Source organism: Gymnoscopelus microlampas, assembly GCF_963454915.1.
Source record: "Gymnoscopelus microlampas genome assembly, chromosome: 12".
Lineage (NCBI taxonomy): Eukaryota > Metazoa > Chordata > Actinopteri > Myctophiformes > Myctophidae > Gymnoscopelus > Gymnoscopelus microlampas.
In genome coordinates, this window is record NC_139949.1 from 28,302,989 (window position 1) to 28,330,488 (window position 27,500).

Genomic DNA, 27,500 nt, shown 5'->3' on the forward strand with positions numbered 1-27,500 from the left:
ATGTGTAATCCTCCTAACAGGGGATCAGTTGCTCACTGCACTGCAGTCAAGCTCTGTAAACGTTCTCAGCTCTCAGGGCTCAACTGAAATGCATCTGTTTGTGTTGGTCCCGGTGAGCCAAATACATTTTATAAAGGACATTGTTGAGTGCTGGCTTTCCTCCACTTCGTGATACTGTTTGGCCGTGCACCTTAAGCCTCTTTTAATTGTGAGTGTTGTGTGCACTGTGGTTTCTCTAAGCTATGCACAAGTCTACATCGTGGCCGAAAAGGAAGGTCTCAGTCGAGGGCCTATGGTACTGCAGTTAATGACTTGCTCTCAGCTTTGGAGGTGCTGATGTTGTATTGATCCATGGTGTATTAAGTTGAATAATGAGGCCCAGTGTGTATTCCCTATCCTGGTCAGTTATGAATGTACTAGAAGGCTAATAGCCAGGGCGGAGAACTTTGTCCACTGGCCTCATTGGCTGATCGGTCACAATTCACCAACGTGTTATTATATTCAGTTAGATTTTTGTAACCACTTACGCCCTACATAATTTAAATTGAAAATAGACGATCTGCAAGCTCACAACACGTCACGATGTGATGCGTTGTGAGCTTGTAGATTCTTCTATAATGACTTGCCAAAAATAGGGACGCCAGGTTGAAAGGGTTTTAAATGGAACAGGACCCCTGATAGTCAGTTACTTGTTACCAAAGGAGTGTAACCTTGCTGACAGATAATAGTCATTAGTCATAGATTCCATTTCCAGACTGTCCGAGGGAGACTTATTTATTTTCTCTCTCTTTTATTAATATCCATCCAGCAATTTACTGCATGGCAGTTGTTTCACTATTGCTTAAATTACTGCTGTCACTAAAACTCATAATTATGTTCCTCTGTTCCTCTTGTTTGCCTGCGAGACAGACTGGGTTGGAAGGAGCACACGCACGCGTACACGCACACACACACACACACACACACACACACACACACACACACACACACACACACACACACACACACACACACACACACACACACAGAATGAGACATCAGAAAGAAAGCAGTCAGTGTGAGCTGAGAAGAAAGAGCTGTAATCTAGTTGGCCATTCGTGGCCCACCCATCTGACCACTTAACACGGCAGCTGTGTGTTAAATGGTGTACGTGGTGCAGTGTAAAGCGGTCAGGTGGGTCGGCCCTCTCATGCAATTTCATGTTCATGTTTGTTTTTGGTTTCTTTAAACACTTTATTTATATTTTCCATTCAACAGACAGTAAACATACAACGTGCATTGTACTGTATTGAGGGCATGTTTGTTTTAATGATCTAATCGACTGTGTTTCGGCTTGGATCACTGGAGCTAACGTACAGTAGTATACTAAAGGTTGTTATTTATTGGTATCAACATGAAAACGAATCTTTCAAGGTATTCAAGAAAAAATGACATGATTTTTTCAATGTTATCTTAGTGTTAATTATTTGGGGGCCCACTTGCAATATCCTCACGGCCCACAAGTGGGCCCTGCCCCACAGGTTGGGAATCGCTGTAGTTGGCTATTCCCCAAAAATCTTTGCCTGGTCTGCATACTGCCGGAGGGTCACGTAATTTGCTGCAGTTGAAGAGCCTCTAATTGCATAGATAAGTGAAGCTAGACAAATTGAAGCTCTGGCTTCAAATCGTCCAATACTCTGTTGTGGGTCGGTCTGTTTCGGAGAGCAGTGGCACCTCTGCGTTCCTGACAGAGGAAGAGACCGTTGGCTCAGACAGTTAGGCGGTCAGCAGGAGGTTACAATCTAACTTTTGGCATTTGGGTTTTTGTCTCCATTCATCCCATCATGATGGATGTATCAAATCCCAGTGGAGCAAAATCCTGGCAATTGCACTGCACCATACTACGTCGTCTAAGTTCATTTTGCTGTGAAGGAAGGTAACATCCAGGCCTCTTTTCCTCTCGACTGTTTTGCTTCAAGAATGTCCAGGAAGCGGGCCTCATACTTGTGAAGAATCGTAGTCTTGACTCACTAACTGCAAGGAATGCTGCCGTTTCTATAAATGGGTCTTCTGAGCCAGCCGAGTCATTTAGTCGGAGTAATAGCAGAGATACGGTCTTGACACACTCATGTCTGGTCCTCTCGCTGCCTGCAATATAATCCAAAAACAATAATATTCTCCCAGTGTTGGGAGATGAATTCGAAGCAAAAAGAGTAATACATGGATTTTATTTTTCCAGTATGGTCGTCAGACATCTATATATATAAATGGCTGTTATCGCTGTCCTCTCTCCATTGTAGTTATGTTCTACCATGCCACATGTCACATTTTCAGACAAAAGGTCGCCACAGCATCCATATAGACGAATCCACAGACGCGCTGCCTGTAGGCAGCCATAGCTGCGGTGTCAACGCTCCTACACCGCGACACCGCAGCAATGGCCGCCTACAGGCAGCTACAGGCAGCGCGTCTGTGGATTCGTCTATAGGCTTTGTTTTGTCTACTTTTAATTGTTCACTATACATTTGGCTCATAGGGCCATATATATTTTCTTTCAGCAATATTTCAGCTCAGTAGCAAACCACACAGGAAGGGAACACCGTTAGCGAGAGTCAGCCAAAATGGCTAATAGTAAGCAAATTATGCACTTAGTATCTCTTTGCACTCACTCGCGGTAATGTCTGTATTCCATTACTGAGCCACCCCAGTAACGTTAATATTCCGTTTACATCCCAAAGAAAAAAATATTAACCACGTTATAGTCTTATAATGACTCCGTATAGAGACAACATAAGCTAAATGTCGCTAAATGTCTTTTTCGTTGGTGTAAAAAGTTGAGCCACGACAATCTGTGGCGGAAGTCACACGTTCACCTCATACGAGCTCCGCTCTGTGGTTGGCTAGGGATGATCACGTGGCGGAACTGCATCCCAGTTACACCATATTTGGTTGCCTATCAAATTCACTTTTTACTTCCCGTCGCGTCCTGACAACTGCACTGAAGACAGGTCACAGAATCGGACGACTTAACACGTTTGGTGTAGCACCATTTCTGGGCCTGTGACAAAACCAACCAAGTAATATTCTGTGACGTATGCGGAAGTGCCTTTTACGCCTGTGTAGCCTATAGCTCTGTGGCAGTGATACGTCACTCACTTCACCTGTAGTCATGCTTTTTCAGAACAGATCTACAAGCTACCAACAAAAAAAAAGTTTCAGAACCCTGAGAACGGCGAGGCTGCAGAACATCATCACTTAAATGAAAAATAGCCATTTACCCAAATGAACATTATACCATATCTTATTATAACTCACCAGCATAGTGAAAACCCAATGATGCCCAACCAGGCCAACGCAGAGCAAGCCACCCTGTACTTGACTGAGGGGTTTGTATTCAAGGAATAATAATATAGCTGATATTGTGGCCTACTCGATGTGAGGGCCTACGCTACTAGATGTGAGGGCCCGAACCTCTAGTTTACTTTCAGTTGCTGAAAGAGCGTTGATACTGTTGTCATTTGTCTTTTTGCCTCTCCTGGTATGTATGATATGTAAAAAAGCTACAGATAATGTCCATCAAATAGCTTTCATGCCACCGGTGAAGGCAACTAAACCAGTACAGAGACTAGAGAACAGTCCAATAGACAAGGCTTAATGCTCAACGGTGCGTTTCCAGACTTGGACTGTGATATTGCAGGGTGGAATTTTCTTTACGCTGCTCAGAACATACACGAGTGTATTTATTTTCTCCCATCGATACTATGGTAGCGTTTCTATGGAATCCTCCCACTCAGTGTACAAGGAGCACAGCAGGGAATGAGAAGGAGGCAGCAGGCATCTCTGAGATACGGCTTTGACCGGCTTGTTTATCGGAGGAGAACTTCGACATTTTCAGAACAGGAAGTGTGGGCCCTTGGGGAGCCCAGCTGCATTAAACATACTGTACATGAAGGGCCAAAGGCATCTCACCTCCAACACAGTAAATCCAGGAGAGATCATGAGAGATACTGGTTCTGCTGTGAGAGCTTGTGTGGTGACACCGGTAAAAGTACATTAGCAAGGCATTCTCCCTATGGGTCCAGTTGGTGATAGTGACTAATAGTGCTAATATTTCAAGCCATGAAGATTTACAGCAAGGCACACAATGGCCACTCTGCTTAGTCAAGAGAAAATGTTTTGACAGTCTGCACGGAGGCTGTTATCACCGGTGTATTCTGTTCAGCAGTAACACTGTAGGGTGCGCTTACTATACTGTTTATACTGCTGACTCTGCAACGGTGTATTTCTGTGATGTTGTAACAACATTGGAATGCATGTATTTTTGCGGACGTGTATTTTTTGCGTATTTATTTGCCCTACACTAGGATTCTGTAATGTGTGATATTTATTCTTCCAATGACCATATCTCACAGTACTTCTCTCACTCTGTATCTGTACCTTACAGTAACTGCGCCTGAATTCCACCCACAGGATATGATATACTGTAGGGTACAGCCATCATATCTTCCCAGACCTGGCTCCTATCCACGTTATGTGGTTGTGGTTGTAGATGCAGATATTAATGTTGTTATTACTGTATAAGTACATGAAATTGGTTGTTTTTCAAAGATCAGTGTGAATACATTGAGAAAAAAAGAATCCACACACATCTGTGCAAAGATTGTTTGAATTATATGACTTTTGCATAGACTGAAGTCTCAGATGCTTTTCTCTGAGTTTATTAGAATTTTTCAGTTTCAGTACATCAGATAAACCTCAATCCAGGTAAATGACGTATTCTTCCTTTTTTAATATCAATATGAGGAAATCAAAACATGAATGAGCAGAAATTGATTTTTCATTGTCTAATCAAGATCTAAAAATGAGCCCCTCAGTATATCTCAAACCATCAGCCCACTACTGGTGTACTATTGTGTTTTAATGAGCCTGCTTCCCAGGGTGAAAGACAGACTGCATTTCTTATTTGCAGGGAAAATCTTGGGATATTTCTGAGAACCTCTGTGATACAGTCACATGGGCTTAAACACACACTGATTTTTCAGCCAGATCTGACTCAGGGAATTGCAGACGCAGCACTTTTCTTTTTTTAGCGTTTTCCTCTCATCTCTTTTTGATGCTTGCAGATTCTGATTACTTTCAGGCTGTTCTTCCTAATTTTGATTCAGTGTGGTGCTCACCTGGAAACTAAAGTTGATGGTTGGTTCTAGCCCTACCGGTACTATCTATTTGGGTTCATTCTTTCTTGCTGTCTTTCTCAAATAGCATACTGATTCAAAATGCTCATACTTTGCCAAATGACTTGATGAAATCATACTGTAGGTACATGAGAGATAAAACCACAGGAACACAAATGTTATTTTAGATTAACAAAATACCTTTAATAGTTCTAAAGACTATTGATAGCTCAGCTGTATGGATGGTCATTATTACAGTGTAATGCAAAGTGAATCGAGGCTGTGCTCGCTCTATGCCATTCAAATAGGTGTTTATTGCAAAGAAGCCTCAGACTTCCTGTGTGAAATCTAAGCAGCCCTTAATGGTACAAGCGTACTTATGTCTTGTATTGGGGATGGGGGTGCATCCATGTCCTGTTGAATACATGGTTTCAGATCCCCCAGAGTAAAAGGGAACCCAGAGGGAGCGCAGAGACAGTCTCACAGCATGGAACACAGCCTGATCTAGACACTTCCTGTTTCACTTAGTCGAGTTAATGGCTTTGCAAACATCACTTCCTTAAACCCAGGTGCTGCACAGATGCTTGAGAGCTGCCGACGTGGTTAGACTGACATATAAAATGTGTGCACGTATGTGCATGCGTACATATACTTGAGCACATAACAAAAATATTTTTACACTTAAAAGCTGACACGTAGCCCAAACTCAGTTTATGTTGTTCATTAGTTCCAATAAAGGCTGCGGTTTTCTTTTCTTGAAAGTGAAATGGAGGTTAAACACACAGTGAAAGAGCATACAACAACAGCGGTCTGTTCCAGTCCCACTCACTGGATTGTTGCGCAGATGTGGCTCAGATGTTCAGGAGCCGTTATGGCAATGCAACATCAGCAGCTAAACACTTAACACCATTTAAGTGAAACAGAGGCTGTGGTCATATCACAGTTCCCTTCACATGCCCTTGATATCGTATTTCTTTGTACATGTAAGGTCACAGTAAATGTATTTCTGTGGGGATTCCCCTTGGTCCATGTCTTTAGCTTTTTACCTCTTTTTCTCCCCAATGTAATCGTTGTGTCAATTGATTCCTCCCTACACACATTTGTGTGTTGTTGCGTCCTACTGACTCACCTGCCAGCGAGGAGCCCCCAACGGGAGGACGTAGAGCTTTTGTCCTACTCCTCCCGCCCAACACTCCCCGCTGACAGTTGCCGCCCCAGTCCGTAGGAGTACGTGCAGTGACAAGTATCACCCTCCCCGCCGGGCTTCCCTCCCCTAAGAGGCGATGGGGCGTAAGACAAAGCCGGATGCACCACGGTGGATTCAAACCCACAACCTCCGTGGTGGTAGGAGGCACTTTTGCCACTGCGTCATCCGAGCAATCTAATTCATTCTTAAGCACAAGGTCATGTTGTAATGCAAAAATAACTGACGAAAAAGTAACTGATGAAAATGTGACACTTTTTCAGTTATTTTCATCAAGTGATATGGTTATGTATTGAGGTAGAAAATCACCTGTAAAGGTCATTACACACCGGCGAATATATACAAAATATATATATATACATATATACAAAATGCGAATATATGCAAAATTCGGACTCGTCCCGAATAATTAAAAGACGCTTTTTCGCTTCGCTTTTTTCGCTCCATGTAAGCTTGCATTGACTTTATAAGGTTTTTTTAAAAAACGTATTATTCGCATGAAAAAAATCGCCCCGGTGTGTAAGGACCTTTACCCTGGGGACTGGAGTACAAAATGTTTTTTAATAACAAGCAAAGATGTGTCTGACTTCTCAATCTTGCTTGAAATCACCATGCACCTGCTAGAGTACTTCAAGATGGGCATGAATTAGGGTTTTCACCCCCTTCTCTGTTTGATTCTATATTGAAAATGTGTCCATACCAGCATTGCTATCCATCCAGGCTATGGGCGTGAGACCACAACTACAGATAGACTCTGCCAAAAATGCTAATAAACAGCTTAAATTTGGGAAAAGTTACACATCTAATTCCTCACTCCCTGCATATGCCATTTGTCAATGCCCATGTGAACATTTAGATCGATTGGTCAACCCTCTGAGGAGAAAAATGGATGAGGACAGATGGACTGAGTTTTGGGAAAATAAAGGCAGCTCTCAACCGCACTGATATCTACAACCTGTTGTAGATAGTGCTGTTCCGTTGTGTCGGTGGGGTAGTGAAGTGAATGAAAGCACAAGTAGAGAAACAGTTGTTTCCCCTACCCTAGCCCTGTAATCAGTGTTGCCATGTCGGCTTATAGGCTAAGCGACTTTGGGCTTCTATTTCTGTAAAGTTGCTTATAAAAATTGGTGGTTGCGGGTTGCGTTTTTTTTTACTTGTTTCTAAAGTGTAGTTGCTTATTTGGCTTGTTTCCAATGTTGTATTATTATTATTTAAACCAGTGGTTCTCAAATATTTTCATGAAATATTTTTGTGCATTTATGTTGTTAGAATGTTTTTATTCCAAAGAAATCCACATTTTATTGCAAGAGTTTTTGAAAATAGCCGATGCATATAGGTTTAAAGTGCTCATGTGGCCTACTGTAAGTTGCTTCTTTTGGGCTTGTTTTCCTAGACCTGGTTGCTTATTTCTCTCACAAATATGGCAACACTGCCTGTAAAAATGTGTCCTCATTAACGTCAGCCGACAGTTTGTGCTGAACTTAAATGCCAACGTTTGCCAACAGACTGCCAGTTTGTTGTAGTCTGAAGTAGTCTGAAGTAGTCGGTTTGGCGGAGAGTCACCTTAAGCAGAGATGCCTTTCTTGATGCTCAGTAACAAGGGCATGGATCAAAGCTTATTAAACTCAGACTTTTTTTTTGGTTAATTATACAATGGCTTTGTTGAATAGAACATCATGTGGAGGGAGAAAAACACAATGGTTAGTTAGATTTTGCACAACTAATTAGTCAGAATCATGCTTGGCTTGCACTTTGGGTCATTTGCCTTCACAGTGTGCGTTTCAAATGTGGCATGGTTGATCCCTTGATCCTGCTGCTATTGTATTTCATTCAATAGCAACCTGTGTTCCATACTGAATCAATAATGTCAACCCAAATTTGTGCAGCTGAATCTTCGCAAAGATTTATCCCACAAGAAATAAGTAAATTGAAATACAACTTTACAGTATTTTGTTATTTTGCCTGTTACAAGATATAATACTGCTACATATTTAGGAATACAATTTATTTTATTTTATTTTATTTTATTTTATTTTATTTTATTTTATTTTATTTTATTTTTCGATCTATCTTTCTTTCTTTCTATCTTTCTTTTTTTCTTTCTTTCTTTCTTTCTTTCTTTCAAGAAAGCCAATATAAAGGCATCTTCTAGCTCCTGGAGGCTACGATTAGGTTAGGCCTATGTTATTCAAGTCTGTATGACAAGGATATGGAAAAAGCAGTATGCTCAGCCACACACAGTTGAGTCATCACCCTTGTGTGTTTCACATTTCTTTTTACATCCTGTGCAGTGGACATATATTGTCCAAGTGTTTGTTCCTGTATGAGGGAGAGTAAGGAAAAGAGAGAGAGAGAGTGTGTGGCCAGGATCTCTGTCCAGTACTCTAGACTGTAGAGCTAGAGCAGTGGTTCTCAAAGTGGGGTCCGGGGACCCCCAGGGGTCCTTCCAGGGGGTCCCCATGAAAATGAAAATGTGTTAATATCGCATTAGTTTTACCACTTTAACCCTAGTGTATACTTCAACTATTAAAAAAATTGCTGATCTACAAGCTCACAATATATTTTGAGCTTGTAGATCTGAAAACAAGAAAGAAAATGACTTGAAGTCATATTCTACCAGGTGCTGTGTGTGTGTGTGTGTGTGTGTGTGTGTGTGTGTGTGTGTGTGTGTGTGTGTGTGTGTGTGTGTGTGTGTGTTTGTTTTCATAGACCTGATTACTTGTTTTTCGGAATGCTTATTTCTCTCGCCAAACCTGGCAACATAATTTGCAACGCGAAACGCTAATAATGTTTTTTATATAAGTGGTGGCAACATTTTTAGACACCACACAGGTCTTCCCAACAATAGCGAAGATTGAAGTCAGTGTGAACATGGCCAAATAATAACTTAATAGCCAAACTAGGTCTAATGAAGCACGCTAGCATTTAGGCTAACTGTGTTAGCCTGAGGCTGCAGTACAACTTGCACTGTCTGCTCTGCAACTGTTGCAGTGTGAATGAGGGGAGCGGAGAGCGGAGGGCTGTTACTGTGGGGGGCGGGCCGTCTCCCCATTCGTGTGGCCATTGGCTTCAAGGAGTGAAGGACAGCCAGGACAGCCAATGACGCAAATGTGTCGAAAATATGTCTAATGCAAATCTGTAATATGTCGACCTCTGCTCTGACGATTCTTAGACTCAGGCGCTCTTCGAGCACCTGGTAAAAAGAGAGATCTGTGAAAACGTTTGAATAATTTGGAACATTCTCTTATCTGTAGATCCCCTGCTGCCACTAAATAATTTAAAACGGGGGTTCGCAGCTAAATACATATCGATTTAGCATGAAAATGTCTGAGAACCACTGGTCTAGACTAGAGTACCTGTGTTCTACAGTTCCAGTGTGGCGGCCGTCCCGTCTCATATGTCTCTCAGAGGAGTGTGATATTGAGTGGCCAGCTCTGTGAGGCTGGCCACTCAATATCACATATCCACAAGTAGCCTACTGGCAGGTGGCTCTACAGATCAACACCCCGCCTCACCCTGCCAGCCTCCAGACACTGATCTACGTTACATTATAATTTATTAACGTGTTTGGCCTACGACTAATAGTCTCATGCTCTTGCCATTTCCTTTCTCCCCCTGTACCCTCTCACCGAGCATAGCATCTAATTTTAGTTGTGCATCAGATCATAAGAGCAGAACCAGGACATTTAGTCCACAAATTCTTGGAGTTTGGACATACATGTCTATCACTACAAGTAACGATGCTGTAACTCCATTGTGACCACTATAGCTGCTGGTTATTATTGTTGTTGATAGTCTCTTCATTGCGCAATTGTTCATTACTAATCAACACTACACCAGCAGGCGCACATTTGAGCTCTTAGCAGTGAAGAATTAAAAGAATGCTGCTGCATTTAGACAGCTTTTGAATAGACTGAATTAATTTAAGCTTGTTGTTGCCCGTGTCAGGGTTCCTTGACTGGTGCAGTCGAAAGTAGGCAGGCATGCGTAATCACATGCTGAATCTGTGCAGGGTGTCAAACAGGATGTGGTGCTTAAAAAGTATTCAGAACCAGCCTTTTCTCAGCCTCGTTGCAGTGCCCTTTTGGAAAGCAGCTTTTGTGGCGGTGTAGGGGTGTGGTCTGCCTGAGTTTCCCCATTTACCACCCACCACAAACTGGGAGCTTGTTTCATCCCAGTCCCAGTGAAGCTGTGCTTCTACCCCCACACACACACACACACACACACACTATGGCCTTGGCATGCCGCACAACGTGGGATCCAAATTCAAACGGCTGGGAAGCACATAAAATGCAGGCCCCTCCACAAACGTTCCACCCTCACGATACGAAGAAGTGTGTTTTTAGAGACAAAGACAGACTTTGTCAGTATCAGTGTTAGCTAGCAAGCTGCAGTTTTGACTTCAACAGCCCACTGCACACTTCGGAACAAGGAGTGCATGCTGTGGTGGCATCCCAAGTCAGACTTGCTTAGATTTTTTTTTTTAAATCTAAGCAGTTCATTGAAGGTATCATCAGTACTGACATGTGATGTACACACACATCATTTTTAAGGAGCAAGTTGTTCCTGTGCACTGATGTGTTCTTTACTACGCGTGTACTGTATGTATATAGCCCTGAATGCTACAATGGAGCAATTGTGTCTTGTGCATAAACCACTGGCATGCATTTTCCAAGGCTTTACCATTATGACAAGCCCCACTATCCTAATGAGAAAATTCCCATGCACAGCAAAATGCTACATGCTGTGAACTTAAACACACTCATAAATTACGATAAAAGGGATTATCCTTATTTGGCCCCGCGGATAGCCCAGTGGCCTCAACGTCACATGTGACAGTTCACCACCTTTCTCTGCTTTGTGATCTTCACAAGGGAGGAAAGGTGCAGACAAAAGTAGTGAGCAAGACGGAAAAACCTGCCCATGGCTAGACTCTGTCCCACTCTCCCTGTCTGAGAGCCTCTGAGACAGGAGGAGAGAGAGTATGAGAGAGAGAGAGAGAGAGAGAGAGAGAGAGAGAGCACAGCCGCTGGCAGTCCTGCAGTACTTCCTTGTCCTGATTACTGTGTGGAAGCAGACAGCTTCTGCTCCGGACACTTCTTTCTCCTCAACTGCTGTGATTGGAGCTCCACTAAGGATGGCTGCTTTTCTCTAGTCTAGTTCTGTAGCCCAGGTCACTTCAGGCAGGGGGCAGGCTCTAGGACATCATCCACCCCAACACACTACACTGTTGTGAGTATTTCTTCTGTGTTTCTGTCTCTCTTCCCCCCCTCTCTCTAATTGCCTGAATTCTCAGATGATATCAGTGGGTTGTTTGATCTACCAGTTGTTTTTAAAATCTTTCCGGAGGGACAGTGGAGGACTTTCTGGGTCTGCCATATAACATACAGTATGGCACTGCTTGGTTTGGAATAGGAAAGTTTGAAAATGGAAAGCTGGGTGAATAGTGTATCCAATGACTCAACAGGAACATTATAAATGACATCTGACGTTTTCTTTTTTTCTGTTATATTTCTGTCGATTGACATCTCTGTCTGCTTCCAAAAGTAGTCTTTTAAAAGTAAGTGGTCCACATGATACTGTAGCTTTTAAGACTGCATATTTAAAGGTATTTCCTGTTGTAGCTGACGAGTTGTTTCTGATTGGAGCTAGCCTATTTAAGCCTATTTTGAAAACTACTGTAGATGTAGGAACAGAGGATGTGATGAAGCAGTGATACTCAGCCCAGCATCCTGTATCCAGCCTCCTGCCAGGCTTGACCCTGGTGGACAGTACAATAGGGCTGGGCAATATCAATATTACATTGATATTGTGATAAGAGACTGGATATTGTGTGGGATTTGTAGTATCCAGCATGTCACTTAAGTGTTGTCTATTCCTGGTTTTAATCAGTTGTGTCTTATTTTATACTTTCAAAAAATGTCAATCAGCTTCTAGATCTGCTGTTTTTGGTGTGCAACATCGGTGCTCAACCAAGTACAAATCAGGCATTATTCTTTGACGCATGCACACACGCACGCACGCACTCACGCACGCACGCACGCACGCACGCACGTGGTGGTCAGACACCATCACATTGGAAGAAAGCAGACATTTTAATGGGCTGGGTTTTAAAAGAAAATGATCACATGATGTAATGTAACATGGCTTTGAGGGTTTGGTTCTGTAGGACATCTCTTGTCCCTTTGATGTGATCACTGCGGATAGAACACAACTAAATTAGTGACTGCCTGTGACAATGCCACAGCAGACCAGAGACCCTTGAAACACAAAAATTGTGTGCAAGAAGTCTAAACATTTCATGTTGTTTAGGCTTCTAGCATAATTGTGCGCAGCAGAGGAAAGATTAACCTGTCATCCCATCATCTCTAATGTTTGGGGACTTTCTGGAAGGAAGTCACATGTTAGCAGTGATGGACCTTCTTTATGCTCAGAGAGAAGAGATGGGAGTTGTTACTGCAATGCTCCATTTGTTTCCTGATGATGGAAGACTGCAATACCTACCTCATCTGCTCCCCAACTGTATATATACCATACATATACATTATTTTAGTATATATGGGATATTGGGCTTAAGTTGAGCTCAGGCATTGGTCTGGAGGGTGATTTTTTTGATGGGTTAGGGTTAGTAAAGGAAAGAGTATGCCAATATCTCCTTGGTTTTGAGCAGTAGAAGAAGAGTAAACAACGTTGTGTTCCTTTGTAATTATTTTCTAGTAGTGCTGGTTGGGAGAGTGGCGGCTAATTCTGGGGTTTTGTTTCTAAGTTGGTCAGTATTTTGGATTTAGTGCAGGGTGCAGCACTACAACTATTCTTATTCTGGAGACTTATTTGGATAAAATCACTTTTTTAAACAATATTGGGTGTGTTCTTTCTGGTTGTGCTCTTTGAAGAAAATTGAGGTACTGTAAATCACATGCATTTTGTTAATTTTACATTTCCTTGGATGAGTTGTGGTGTAGTTGTTGTTGTTTTTTCAAAACTACCGGTTGAAGGCAGTGACATTTTTCACTGCCTTCAACTGCTAGAAAATGACATTAAATGTATTATACCTCACAGTTTGTGAGACTCTAAAGACTAATGGTGGGCCTGCCCTTTACTTGTTCTGACTGAAAGCATGTGTATTTACAGGATCAGTGGATTTGTGTCAGTGAAACAGGGTTTCAGGGTGCTTCAGGGTTTGCACACTAACAATCAGATTATGTTTGAGAGACTGCCTCATCGAGGCCTTAACTGATAAGCATGTCGGTTGATCTAAAGTCCTGCCTCCTTGTTATCTACTCCCAGCAGCTAAAGACCAGAAATGCTGTGAGAAGTTTCTCCACAGCTCTATCTCCCATATACTGTACTGTACTGTAGTGGTCATATTCAGGGGAAAAAAGCAATGTAATTAAGGCACAGCACAACCCAATAGTTAGGGTTGTGGTGGCTACAAATTATATTCAGCTTTCTAATTTACTAACTTTCCTAGCAAATTCCATATTTAGCTTATGCAGACTGTGAGCCTCCTTTCTGCCAGGACCCAGATTTAATCCGACATGTTTTATTAAAACTCTGTGAGATGCAGCTGTGTAAAAACAAGACGTGTAAATGTTGCTTATCTTTGCCAACGGGATCACCTTTCCACAGTGAGATGTCTGATTTACTAATACCAGTGGTGTGTCTCTTCTCTCCCATTGGCTGGCTCAAGTTGAAAACGCAGTCAGCCTTCTGTCTCTCAAAAGACATTTGGGTTTCTAATTAGGCCGCTTGACAGTAAGTGGGACAGCGTCCTGACTCCAGAGAAACTGCTTTTATAGTGCTGTATCTGCAGAGGAACGAAGAGTTCCTGTTGAAAGACCCTTTGCAGTGGTACACAAATATGCTCAAAACAAAGTAGGTTAGGGACGCTGTACTCTGGGCTCAATTGACCTTTCCTTCTTCTTCTCACATCATGTCATAGATTGTTCTGCAATGTGTGGAACATATTCACAGAACATTTAGTTCCTCAATTAACTCCCATGTCACAGAAGGATGTAGAGGACAAGTCCTCAAATTTGCCTCACTTCCTCATCACACCTACACAAAGTTCACCATTGCTGGAGTAAATGCCAATTGTGTGCCTTGATCAGTGGTGGAAAGTAACAAAGTATATCTACTCAAGTACTGTACCTCAGTACACTTTCAAGGTATATTTTAGTTTTCAATACTTTTACTTCTATTCCACTACATCTCAGAGGCAAATATTGTACAAGTATTTGCAAACTTTAGTTACTTTGTTGATTTTAATTATTATTACAAAACATACATTAACCACTTAAGCCGTATATACTTTGGCTATTTGGAAATAGCCGATCTACAAGCAAAAACAAAAACTTGTGAAATGGGACATTCTGCATAATGAGTACTTTTACTTTTGGTACGAATACTGTACTTTTACTTGTAACAAAGTATTTCTACATGATGGTATTGATACTTTTACTTAAGTAAAACAAATGAGTACTTTTTCCACCACTGGCCTTGATAAGTCGTGCCATGAGTATGTCAAATGATATAGGAACCAAAGTGTTAAATCTGAGAAAGTCAAAGATTTGAGAGAGGCGATGATAATCACAAGATACTGACCATAACTCACAAGATTTTGCCATGAAAGGGGCTTGGTGTCATATGATAATGCCAGAGGTGCTATACGAACAGTAAATACAGACAGAAACAGCACATACACTGTGTTCCAAATCAGTCTGTGAGGACCTGCAAGGTTTCTCTCTAATTATACTCTTGTGTGAAGCCTTATCAGGCACCGCAAACCCTCTGTTGGGAATATGTGGCTGACCTGGATCCACTGCAGGCTCTTAGAGTTGCTTGATTTACGGTTGAGGTCCTTCATTGCCATGTCTCGCAGTTGTAGTTTGTTACATTGCCTCTTATCGCATGGTTTTGTACTACATTTCATCATTCTGTGAATAGTTCTCAGTAACTTTTGTATGAACTAGTACTGGGATGGAGAGTACCACGGAATGGTGATGCAAGGAACCCCAAAAATGTAAAAAATCTCAAACCAATAATTGCAGTTGCGGAAGGAAGCAGAATGAAATCTTGCCAAGCTCAACCCTACAGTAAGATGACTCTTTTTACTCCCGAAGGAGAAGACAGACGGATAGGGACTCCCTATTAGCTCACAAAGCCCTCAAAAGCGAAGGATCGGGTTACCCCATCATGCATCACTTCCAAGTTCCTCCCCTAAAATCAATGAGATGATATCCTGGGAGCTGCATAGCTCATTATTTACCACTATAATAATGGCTCTCCTTCCTTAAGTGCCCTTACATCGTACATTGACCTTCCTTTTTGGCTACTCACTGTCTACAGTGCTAGTTGGCAAAGCAGATCACTGTACATCGCTTAGTACCATTTATGACTCCCTGTGGCCTTATCATAGGGTTAAACACATTTTTATCAACTGAACAATAGCATTATTGTACCTTTGTGTTAAAACTATCTCAGGGGAGCTCAAAAGTGTAGGTGCACACTCTGCACAGTAGTTGGGTGACCCTGTTTGTGGATGTAAGGAGGTTGTGGAAACAAGTAGTTTGAAGTTAATCTGTTTCTTCACTCCTTCCTCCAACAGGAAGTGGCCTAACGGTCCTGGTCTTCTCTGTTCCCTACTGTTGGCTTACTTCTTTTAAAGTGGCCATAAACCTTTGGTACTATTATTACCAAACTGTGTTCTCTTATAGTATGACAGGAGAATTGCTCTCATTTACCATCTGCACATATGAGCTTCTTATTTGTCAGCCAAAGCTATATATCACAGCTGTGATATATAGCTGTGATACTCCAATAATAAAGCTATAGTTGTGCTTTGGAGTATTGATTCTACCATGTGTGATATTCATACCTACCTTTCCACCTCACTCCCTGCTGTGGTTTTCCGCAGGTACAGGTAAACAGTCATGTTGAAAGCGGGCACCACCAAGGTGGGCCTGCCCAAGCCAGGACACCAGGAGCGGGCAAAGCCGGCCACCTATGCCCCCTCCTCCACCTCCACAGCCATGAAGACCTCCAGATCATCCAGCACACTGGCCTCAGATCTTCGCCTCAGTAAGGTAAAATTGCTACTACGCATAACTAGCGCACCACCACATGGATAACTCTACAGTACCGTAACCAGTTCAATAACGTCAACTTATTTTGGCATACAATATTATGTATAAATTATGTGACATGCTGTATCTATAAATAAATGTGCCGTGAGAAAATTAAAATGTCGGCAGCTCAAGGTTTTTATCTTGATGCACTATTATATCAGTATTACATACTACAAGCTTGGCACGTGTGGATGCGTGTTAATTCTTGGATGCGATGATGGCAAGTCACTTGCCATGGTATAAAAAAAACATTGTAAAAAACTAAACAAAACAGGGTGTTTACCTATAAGGTGTACAATAACAGCACATCCTGTCTTGTGGTGTTTTTTATAGCTGAAGAGAGCCAGCAGTGATGATGCGTTGACCAAGCCCTCCCTGGGCACATCAGCCAGCTCACGCATGAAAAAGACGGTCACCATGAGTGCCATCTCAGACCTGGCAGAGGCACGTCCTCGTAGCCTCACTGGTAAGAGACCCATTACATTGCAGCTCACGTTGACCTGCTTCACACTATGTTATATCTACTGTATAAAGGTTTTGATTTCATTCAAGTGGATGGAGCAAGGTTTCCATGTACTGACTTGTAAAGAAATCGGCTACAGCGAGTGACTTGATATTTTGTTTGCTTTTGTCTCATGTACTGTAGTTGTTTTAGCGAAAGGTGATTGTCAAGTTGATAGAACGTGTTGACCAAAGCTTTGATTGCAACTCGATTTTGCTTTTGTCTTCTGATGATTCACACTGAAGTTCTCTGTCACAATAGGCAGGCCGTTTACACTTAGAACACTTGATGTTGATGAAAGTTGTGATATCATTTGATAATGTCGGGGAACATTTAATGTAGTTCAACCTGCAGTTATGAAGTGGTAGGTAATGATGCTGCATACCTGCCTAGTGCCTACAGTGCCAAGTCAGTTCCAGCGAGATGTACTCAGTTTTCCGTAAATTCACACTGGTACTGTTAAGTTTATCTGCTATCCATATCTTCCGTTACAACACTCTCGAGAAGTAGAAGCACACACACACACACACACACACACACACACACACACACACACACACACACACACACACACACACACACACACACTGTTATATGTGGTCCTAGATTAGTTGCAACATCACATTTTAGTTTATGGGATTGGCCTATTTTTCACAAAATTTAAAAAATCGTGAAAGCAGCATCTGATCTACTCAAAAGCCGATATCACTTACACCTATAGGGGGCGTCAATGTTTGTTGCAGAAGCGTGATATTCTTTCTTCTTTATCTTGTGAGTCATATGATCATAACCGTCAAACAGGATTTTGACATTCCATACTGTTTGCCTATAACTAGCTTCAGAGATTAGTGGGTGAGGCCTGCTCTGAGGAGCGGCCTTTTCTAGTTAAGTTTCTGAAAGAGGGTTTTAAAGAAAAGCAAGGTTCTTGTCACTGATGCCATCTTGCTGTGTAAAAATAAGTGCAGCTACCTACAGGTGACCACTAGAGGGCCCCAGCTCACCGCACTGGGGTAAACTCTCTAGTTTAGAAGATTCTGCTTTCTGTTCCTGCCTTGTCTCTTTTCCTGTTTGGCTGGCTTGGTGTGATGCAGGTGGTTGTCTGTGTTCTAGTCCAGAGCTAACAGAATGGACACATTCATGGCCTGCCGGTCTGGCACTGTCTATTGTTTTGGGCATTAAATAGAAAATATGTTGTTTTTCTGATATAAGCCCATAGAAAATTAAAGTAATGATCCTCAACGGTTTTATCTGAGATCTGCATTTTGTCCCTTTAGATTTTTTGGTTGTGGTTTGTTGCCTGTTGGTACTGGTAGTAGTAGGTTCCACACATTATACTGCAAGACTAACATAAGACCAATTTTTTTTGGCATTTCTTTATATTACTTGTAGATGAAAAAGTGGCATGTACTGTACTGTAGGTACTGCACTATATGAGACATTTGGCTCCAATGCAATGTGGTTACCTGCGCAAGTGTGTCAGGTTGGACACAACACCATCAATATTTAGTGTGACATTACAGGTTTTTTACAGCCCTGGCATCTGGCAAATACCAGATGTAGGGTGGAACAAACAATATGAGAGAATGACACTGATGATGGTAGGAACTGACAGACTGCAGCTTGCATTTCAGGAACAGAGGATGGTAAGCCGGATTTATATTTGGTTGAAAATGACAGATCTACAAGCTCAGAACGCATCACCACACAACGTTGTTGTGAGGTTGTAAAACAGCTATTTTCAGTGTGCAACACCACACTCAACAAAGATATCAAGCCCTTTAGCAACCCAAGGGAGATGTTTTACACTCTACAGTCTCTCTACTGCACTAAAGGCAGGGTGGGCATTTGCAATACAACAACACAATATTAATTGCTGGTGGTGATTACATTACACAGTTTCAGGCATTTTAATTAATTACTGTATTAATTACTGAAAATGCATAACGTGATGCTGTATCAGGACAGCCATTGTTGAATTTTAATTACACTGAGTGTGTGCTTTAGTGGTGCTGTTTGCAAGCACGTGGCATGCCACTATGTAACACTCGATAAAATAAGCTATTCCAACAGATACCGTATGAAGGCCAAACTAACACTAACCGTATTGTTTCATGTCAAACAAACATTGTAATTGTTGTATCATAGTAGGTTTTTGTTTTCTTGTCATTTTCTTGTTTACAGCATATGGCACTGTCGTCGTGCTTGCTTACAGGAGCCCATACACACAGTGTTTGGCTGTTGTGTTATTGGTGAGATTACTTCTTCAAAGGGCTGTTGTGTTGAAGCGAAACTAATTGATTCCTAGCAGACGAAGGGATTCCCTAGGACATAAAGGAACTCAGAACTCAGGTCCAAGCATGTCCCTCTCAAGCTTTCTCACATGCATTTAGAGCATATGCCCTCATTGGATTTGAGTCCCTAATAAGCAACCTTTGGGTTTTTTCAAGAGTTTTTTCCACACACAAGGACATGACAGATCCCTTCTTTTGTGTCATGCAAGATATATTAATTAACGTGCTTGCTCAAAACTTGCTTTGGCCTAGTTTTCTTATCGTCCATTGGTTGCCATTGGTTTATAGACATAATTCTCTTATTCTCTAGCTTTTTGATTAACAGCAAGCCGTGAAGACAACCTTATTATGAGAGTGTGAGCTCCTCCAACCCCCTCCTGCCAGGCAGAGATCTATCCTGTATGCAAAACAGACTGATCCTTCATGTAGAGATTGTTTTTCATTCTGGCAATTTCTAGTTTCGTCCGTCCAACATCTAAAGCAGTGTGTTTAAAGTTACCTGTGCAGAATTGGAATCATTAGGTGTAGGCCAATATTTGCTGGTTTCCTCGTCTCTGTAAAACCTCTTCCTTTGATTCCTTTTTATATTTCTACAAAATGATTATTCCCTGTTCTATCAAGACCTCACTCGATTCATTTAGGTCAGCATCTCCATCCATTGCTTCTCATATCTGACCTATCTGTTATAACCCTGTTACACAGCACATGTTCATGTAAAACATAGTGTTCCCAGCAGGCCAGCTGCACTGAAAGGCTCCCAGGCTAAAGGCTCCACACTAGCACACATCATGTCATATGAAGACAGACAACAAATGGACAAGAAGAAGTCAAACAGGTCCACCAATAAGGCTAATCAGCCACTGTTAAATCAGATTAGACATGCAGTGGGGAAAGTGTGCTAGTCAATCATGCATGCAAGGGATTGAGAACCATAACTTAGCCTTCTGCTCCTAGCACTACTGTAAGTCACTGAGAAGTACAGCGCACTTAGTTTTGTTTAGAGGAATACTCAGAGGGAAATTTCCTGTTTTTTAATCGGCTCGGTGGCCTGTGACATTTGAAGCCTATGATGTTGTCCTGCGATAGTCTGGGTTTTGACATACAGTACTGTACAGTATGTGCACAGGTGCGGGAGAACAAAATGGATGAAAAATGTTATTTCATGGCAATTCGAGATGAATCCGGTATCGATAATGCGATTCATGGCTAATTAGATGTGTTTGTGAAAGTGATACTGTAGGAAGCGCTGTCAGTTTGGTCTTGTACAGTGTTGAGCTCATATCTGTCTGATGGATCTAGGCCTGGCACTTTGACTGAGTAGCATCCAGAACCAGAGGCACACATGGCAGACTTCAGCAGTGCTACTACATGATGATGATCACACTTGTCAAAAAGAGAAAGAACTGTTAAAAGAGCTGTGTCCTTTGGGTTGCACTAGGCTTGTGTGTGTGTGTGTGTGTGTGTGTGTGTGTGTGTGTGTGTGTGTGTGTGTGTGTGTGTGTGTGTGTGTGTGTGTGTGTGTGTGTGTGTGTGTGTGTGTGTGTGTGTGTGTGTGTGTGTACTGTATGTCTGTCCCATCAAATAACTACTTTGTGCATGATGCTGTCATGAAACTGAAGCACCTCTGGCCATGAACGCCTGAATTTCTTGGCAAATTTCTTAGTTACACCAACATTGTTCAAATAAAATACTTTTGTTCTTAATGTGAAGCATTTATAGTGATTGCTATTCCCATTTGGTCAAATTACACACTGTAGACCATCACCACACTAGGACATGCATGAAAGAAGACAAATGTCTTGTTTTGACTAAATTGTATTGTACACCATAATAATTGATTATGTTATCATTGATTATATTATTAATACATGTTTGATAATTAAAGAAAGCAATAAGCCTGTAATTAAGGAGCTGACAGCTCACTTCACTTCTCTTCCTCTTCAGCACTTGGAAAGAGAGAGCTACGCATTATATTGTACATTTAATTCCCCAATATTAGATATATATCTAATATATATCATATATCTATATAGATAGATATATGTGTATTTACACCAAATAATATATACTTTGTATGACGAATAGCAAAAATAGGCGATCCACAACCTCACAATGTCAGCGATGTGTTATGAGCTTGTTGATCTGCTATAAAAATTGTTGCCAGGGTGAAAGTGGTTAAAGCATGATGTCTTATTTTGTTTTTCTGTGACATAGAGGTGCTAAATTGTTTAATTGTGTAATTAATTCTATTTGACTTTGAGAACTGAATAGCGCTTCCTAATTAAAATGCATTATTATTACATGATAACATCAAAACATATACAGTATTAACTATCACTTCCAATTCATATCGCCCAGCTATTAGTAGACTAGACACACACCATCAGCCAACAGCAGCTGAGAGGGTCAATACAGGTGGCTGTACAAAGTGCCTACATGAGTTAGTTTAACTAATGGAGCGATGTCTCCCTCCCTGTCATCAGACGCTGTGTTCTACCAGACAAAGGGTTAAAGCCTGGGCTCATGCTGATAACTTATTTAAAAACACTTCATCAATATTTTACTGAAGCTTTCGCTGGAGAGAAGCCCCTGCGGAGCGTGTGAGGAGAGAGGACAAGAGATAAGTCAGTCAGTTCCACTCTATAAATAACAGGCCCATTGGGCAAGCGCATGGCACGACTTCACATATGGATTCTCTCTCACTCTTGGCCTGCTGTTGTTGAGTTACTGCTACTGTCACAACTGATTAGACATGCTATAGCGTCGGGCTCAATGTACGTGAGAATCTCAACCTGTAAGTCACAGATTCACGAGCTGTATACGGAGGCTTTTGTCATGTTCACATTCTGCTTTAATGGAGTTGTCCTTTAGAATGGAGTTGTCTGTACTAGCTTCCTACCTTAGTCGAATGCGGTGGTTATCAATCTTTTTTTCCTTGGAGGCCTCCCATCTTACATACGACAAATGTTTTTCAGACATGTTTAACCACTTAAGCCCTATACTTCTTGTACAACGAAAAGCGAAAATTGCAAATCTATAAGCTTACAATGTATGGTGATGTGAGCTTGTACTGATATTTTAACTATTTCTGAAACATTTTGCACAATGTTATTACTATGCTTCACAATGTGTGGGAGTAAGCTACTGTATGTTAAAGTTACATGATAATAGAGTTTGTATGACAAGTTGTACATATATCACATTGAAAACGTGTGATATCATATGATTATCAGATATCTCAGATTTTTGTGCAATTTTGTGGGGACCTCAGGTTGGGAAACACTGTTCTAATGGAAAACACTGCTGTAATGGGAACAGCACTGGTTCCAGCATACTTTGTAGAAGCAACAGAGACACTCGAATACCTTTCTCATGAGTGAGGTCCGAGATGGGAGGCAGGGGGGGGGGGGGGGGGACTTCCAGTACTTCCCACAGTTCCCAGTTATCGCTGATGTGACAGCACACGGTGAATCACAGGAACCAGCTTACTGTAGGCTTTTACATGAAGCGTTGACCTCCTCTCTTATGCCACTGAAACCACTCCCCTGTTTGTCCTCCCTTCCATTTCATTAGGACTGCTGCGAGAGATGTTTCACTGTCTGTAAACATGGAACAGTAAGAGACTAATTATCTCACATGCTTAACCTTCGTCCTATCAATCTCCCTCTCTTTCTGCTTGCTGTTAGGTTTACTATGCCAAAAAGGAGGATTGTTGTAGGATACCAGCAGGTATGGCTGGGGCTGGCAAAATATTGAGTTGTCGATATTGATATGAGGCTAGATATTGTCTGGGATTTTGAATACTGTAATGCCATGATATTGCGTAAGTGTTGTCTTCTCCTGGTTTTAATCTCTTAAGCCATATTTTATACATTTAAAAATCGTCTAACTGATTTTTTGGAAACATTTAAAAGAAAATATATTGTCACAATAGGATATTATCGTCACAATATCAATATCGAGGTATTTGGTAAAAAATGTCTTGATATTTGGGTTAGGGTTAGCCCTACCAGCTTAGCTTTTTATTTTGCTGTGTCATTCATGGAGGATGTGGCAAGCAGGTACAGTGTGTTCCTCATCAACCTCCACCCTGTATGAAAAGGCTGTCATTAAGTGATGGAGTGGATGTCGCCTCAGGCTATACGCCATATGTTCAGCTAGCAAGCTATCGGCAGATGGATTGCGTTGTTCTTTTGTTCGTTCAAGAGATCCACAGTTTCCATCGGTTTCTACAATGATAGTGTCCCCTGACCTTGGCTTGCTGAGAGAGAGAGAGAGAGAGAGAGAGAGAGAGGGAGAGGGGAAATGATCATGTGATGTGTGTGTTGGTTAACCACTTGAATCCTAGCATCCCTATTCTGGGGCTAACATGCAGCGTAAAATAAATAGCCAATCTACATGCTCACAAGTCACAACTCGACGCATTGTGCCACGTTGTAGATCAGCTGTTATCAGAGAAGATATTTAGTGTAGAGTGTACAGGTGGAGTTCTAGTATGGAGCCCAGTACACAGTAAGTGTTAATTACTGTAAGTTAAATTAACACAGATGAATTTATTGGGCAGAAAAAGATAGTATATAGACCAATGGTGGGTCTATTAGGTTTTTACTCTGGATAAGCTGATCTGCCGTGTGTCAGCTTTCAGAGTGGGGTGGGGTTGGTGTGCGGTGCTCAGACCCAAACGCCTCATACCTGTCAGATTAATTAATCAAACATCCTTCAGTCTCACTGGGACGCCTCAGCCTGCTTAAGCACTCAGCCGTGACAGACATACACTGACACAGCCTCTCCCTGGCCCGCACTTCCAGTATGTCCCAGTATGAGCATAATTTGCTTACACATGTGGACGGACATGGGCATTCCACACACACACACACACACACACACACGCACACGCACACGCACACGCACACGCACACGCACACACACAGACGCATTACAGGCTTATGCAGTGCATTAAGATCATGAAATCATGAAACCGTGCTGCTCCTAATCAACATAGCTCATCTAGGAATGTGCTTCAGACATGAGGATAAACACTCACAACGTTAAATTATTTATACCAGCAGGATCTAAACATGGACACACACTTGCCTGGCCACCAAATGTTTTTGTTTTTTTTCGCCACAGAGAGTTTGAAAATCTCCATCATGAGTTATCAAAATTTTAAAATGTCAAGGAGAAAGCGAGGTTTTCTCGCCCGTCCTTGAAAGAGGCCTGCAGGGACGTGTAGACGGGAGTCCTGTGGCGCAGAGGACATTCTTAGCAGGATTAGAGGAGTGTTTGTTTACCAGGGTGGACATGCTTCTCCAACTCGAGAACAGGGGAGAATATTATAAGGCAAGAGGAGGAAGCAGCAATAGTTTGTACATCATCATCACACATGAGGAATGAAGTCGAATGGTGCGTATGCTGTGTACAGTACGAGAGCTTTGAAAATGCACTTTAAGAGGTGGGCAGAAACATGCCACAGCTGTAACAGTAACATTAGATTTTTCTCCAATAATTTTACCGTAGTTTATAGAAAATGTTGTGCTCTATTTTAAGTACATTTGAAGGGAAAGACCTTGCAAAATGACAAGGCTTTATTATTTAGATTTGAAATGCAAACATTTATATCCCCCAATATATATTAGATATCTATATATTGATTGCAGTAAAGAATATGAGATTCCTTGGCTATACCCATTATAACTTATTACTTATATGAACCCATACATATCTTGAAATTATTGATTGCTGTCATTCAGCGCCTCACAAAGTCACAGGGTTTGCTGTGCACCCTCCCTCTTCACAATAATATGCAACAAAGCAAGCATTCATATTTTGCTTCTGAATAGTGTCAATCAGAATGAACACTGCTTGTGACTTGGATATTGCCCATGCTCAAGTAATTATTCGGTGACATTTAATGTGTACTTGACTATGCTATTCCTTGATGTAGCACTGCTTGATGAAGCATTTATATGCTCTTCGTCTGAGTGGTGTTGCCTCTTCGTCATGGGAATTAAACGCACACTGACTGACGCTCACTCATACGGTACACACTAAAAACAGTGACTATATTAGGGCCTCCCGCAACCAAAGACCAGTGAGTCTTCACAAAAGTCAACTCCCTTCTTCCCCTGTAGCTTTTAACATCATGAATATTGCAGAGATCTGTGCAGTCATTGTGTGATTCACCTTAACCACCCCTTTTCTCTCCCTCTTTACCCTCTCTCCCTGTCTCTCTGTCCCCCTGTCTCCCTCTATCTCTCTCCCATCTCCCGTCTCTCTCTCTTTCTGACTCCCCCTCCTCCTTCCTGCCCTCTCTCCCTGTCTGCCTCTTTCTCTCGCTCTCCTCTCTACTGTCCCCTGTCTCCCTCCTTTATCTCTCTCGTTCTCTCTCTTCTCTTTCCCCCCTCTCTCTCCTCTCTCAATACCCTCTCTCCCTGTCTCCCTCCTCTCTCTCTCTCTCGTTCTCGCCCCCCGTTTTCCCCTCTCTCTCCTCCCTCCTCTCTTATGTCTCTCCTTTTCTCTCCCTCCACTCTCTTCTATCTCTCTCACATCTCTCCATTCCCCGCTCCTTCTGTGTTAGCTGTACTGAGAATAGAAAAAGCAGTGCAGGCAGCCTGGTGTGCTCCCCCTAAAAAAAACAAAAAACTGCCGTGTGTGTGGGTGTGTGTGTTTGTTTTGAATATCGCACGAGAGTTCGCTCCCAGACTGCCGGTATTTGAAAAAAAAAAAGAAGTTCACACAAAAGACGCAGCTGTGACGTCACCTTCTGACAGACACAAGATAAATGGAGCTCCTCTCCTCTAATGTGAGGAGGGGAGACTGTACCAGCTCTGTCTGGGAGACCGGACAGCAGTCAGAAGAGGAGGAGCTTGAGGAAGGAGTGATGGTGCATGTGCTGTGTGTGTTGCTGGGGAAGCCACTCCTCCTCCCTGCGTGCTGATTCCAGTCAGCACACTGATAATGAAGCCCACACGACGACTGCCTGCCAACAAGTGTGTCACCCCGTCACCATCCAAGAGGATACACATACACAATCACTTGGCTACGGGACGGGACTTCCAGCCTGCCTGCCTGCCTGCCTCCGCATGCACACAGTCCCAGAGGAGCAGTGGCCAGAAGAAAGGAACAGAAGGAGGAGAGAGGACAGAGACTTATTTTTTATATTTATTCAGTTATTTTCTCGTGGTGTTTACGGTACTGGCACTTTGCGAGAGGGGGGTTACGGACAGACGGTCGGCACCAAGCACAGCCACGGTCCTTGGATTAGCCCGGCCCCCCCGGAGTGGAGTGTGGGAGGTGTGGAACGCGGACCAGCAGCATGGGGAACCAGGCGGGCAGGCAGGAGGAGACAGAGTCAGGTCTGCGTGCTCCCCCCCTTTTTATCATTGTGTCGTATGCCAGCTTGACTCAGCATCACATCTCTGTCTGTCTGTCTGTCTGTCTGTCTGACTCTCTCTTGTCTAGTTGTCTCTCTGTTCATGTAGGAAGCAGAGATGTGCGTAGATATAAATAAAATACTATCTTATGGCTTGCTGATGTCAGAGAGAGCCTTGAAAGATTGACAGCCTGATTGGCTGTCAATCTTTCAAGCCAGGTGCCTGTTTCTCCTATATTCCCTACAGCAGTGGTTCTCAAAGTGGGGTCCGGGGACCCCCAGGGGTCCTTGACTGGGTTCCAGGGGTTCTCCAGCTAAAGGATTAGTAAATCTCAATTAATCGTGAAATTGTCCTCCGTCATACACTAGGATGACCAACACCCAGAATAGGGATGCTGGGGGTTCAAGTGGTTAACAAAAGTGGCATTTTAAGTTTTAAGCATATTTTGATTATTGTGATTAACGATATTATCGTTAATCGCAATAATTTTTGCCACAGTAATTGTGACATGTAATTTTCATATTGTCCCATCCCTAGTGTGTTCATGAGTACAGTTTACAGTGTACTTAAGGAATCGGGAGATGGTACAGGTGTTAAGCTAGACTTCATTGGCAGGGCTGTCTATCAGAGGATGTGATGTCTCTATCTTAGCGTCTCAGATCTCTCCACTGCCCCGGGCTAAGTCTACTACTACACCACACTACAAAATCTGTGTGTATTATTTACCTCAAGAGCGTAAAAATGGACCCTTGGATTAAATGAACACTCAGGATTTTGCCATGTACATTTCAATTCTCAGTCACTCATCACATCGAAAGCTATCAGTGTTCTTCTGTCTATTTCTAACCTT

The 27,500-nt window shown here is 42.3% G+C and overlaps 1 protein-coding gene across 3 annotated transcripts in view; it reads left to right on the forward strand.

The window, feature by feature from the left end:
- specc1 (sperm antigen with calponin homology and coiled-coil domains 1) overlaps window positions 1-27,500 on the forward strand; it is an 83,316-nt gene that overhangs the window by 3,583 nt on the left and 52,233 nt on the right. The window contains exons 1-3 of one of the 3 annotated variants that reach the window (XM_084074727.1): window positions 11,421-11,589; window positions 16,274-16,442; window positions 16,818-16,950. In XM_084074727.1, the coding sequence (XP_083930853.1) occupies window positions 16,290-16,442; window positions 16,818-16,950 (286 nt within the window). In that variant the 5' untranslated portion in view covers window positions 11,421-11,589; window positions 16,274-16,289. Of the gene's footprint in view, window positions 1-11,420; window positions 11,590-16,273; window positions 16,443-16,817; window positions 16,951-26,255; window positions 26,633-27,500 lie in introns of those variants that run through there. The other 2 variants (XM_084074728.1, XM_084074729.1) reach the window with 2 other exon arrangements.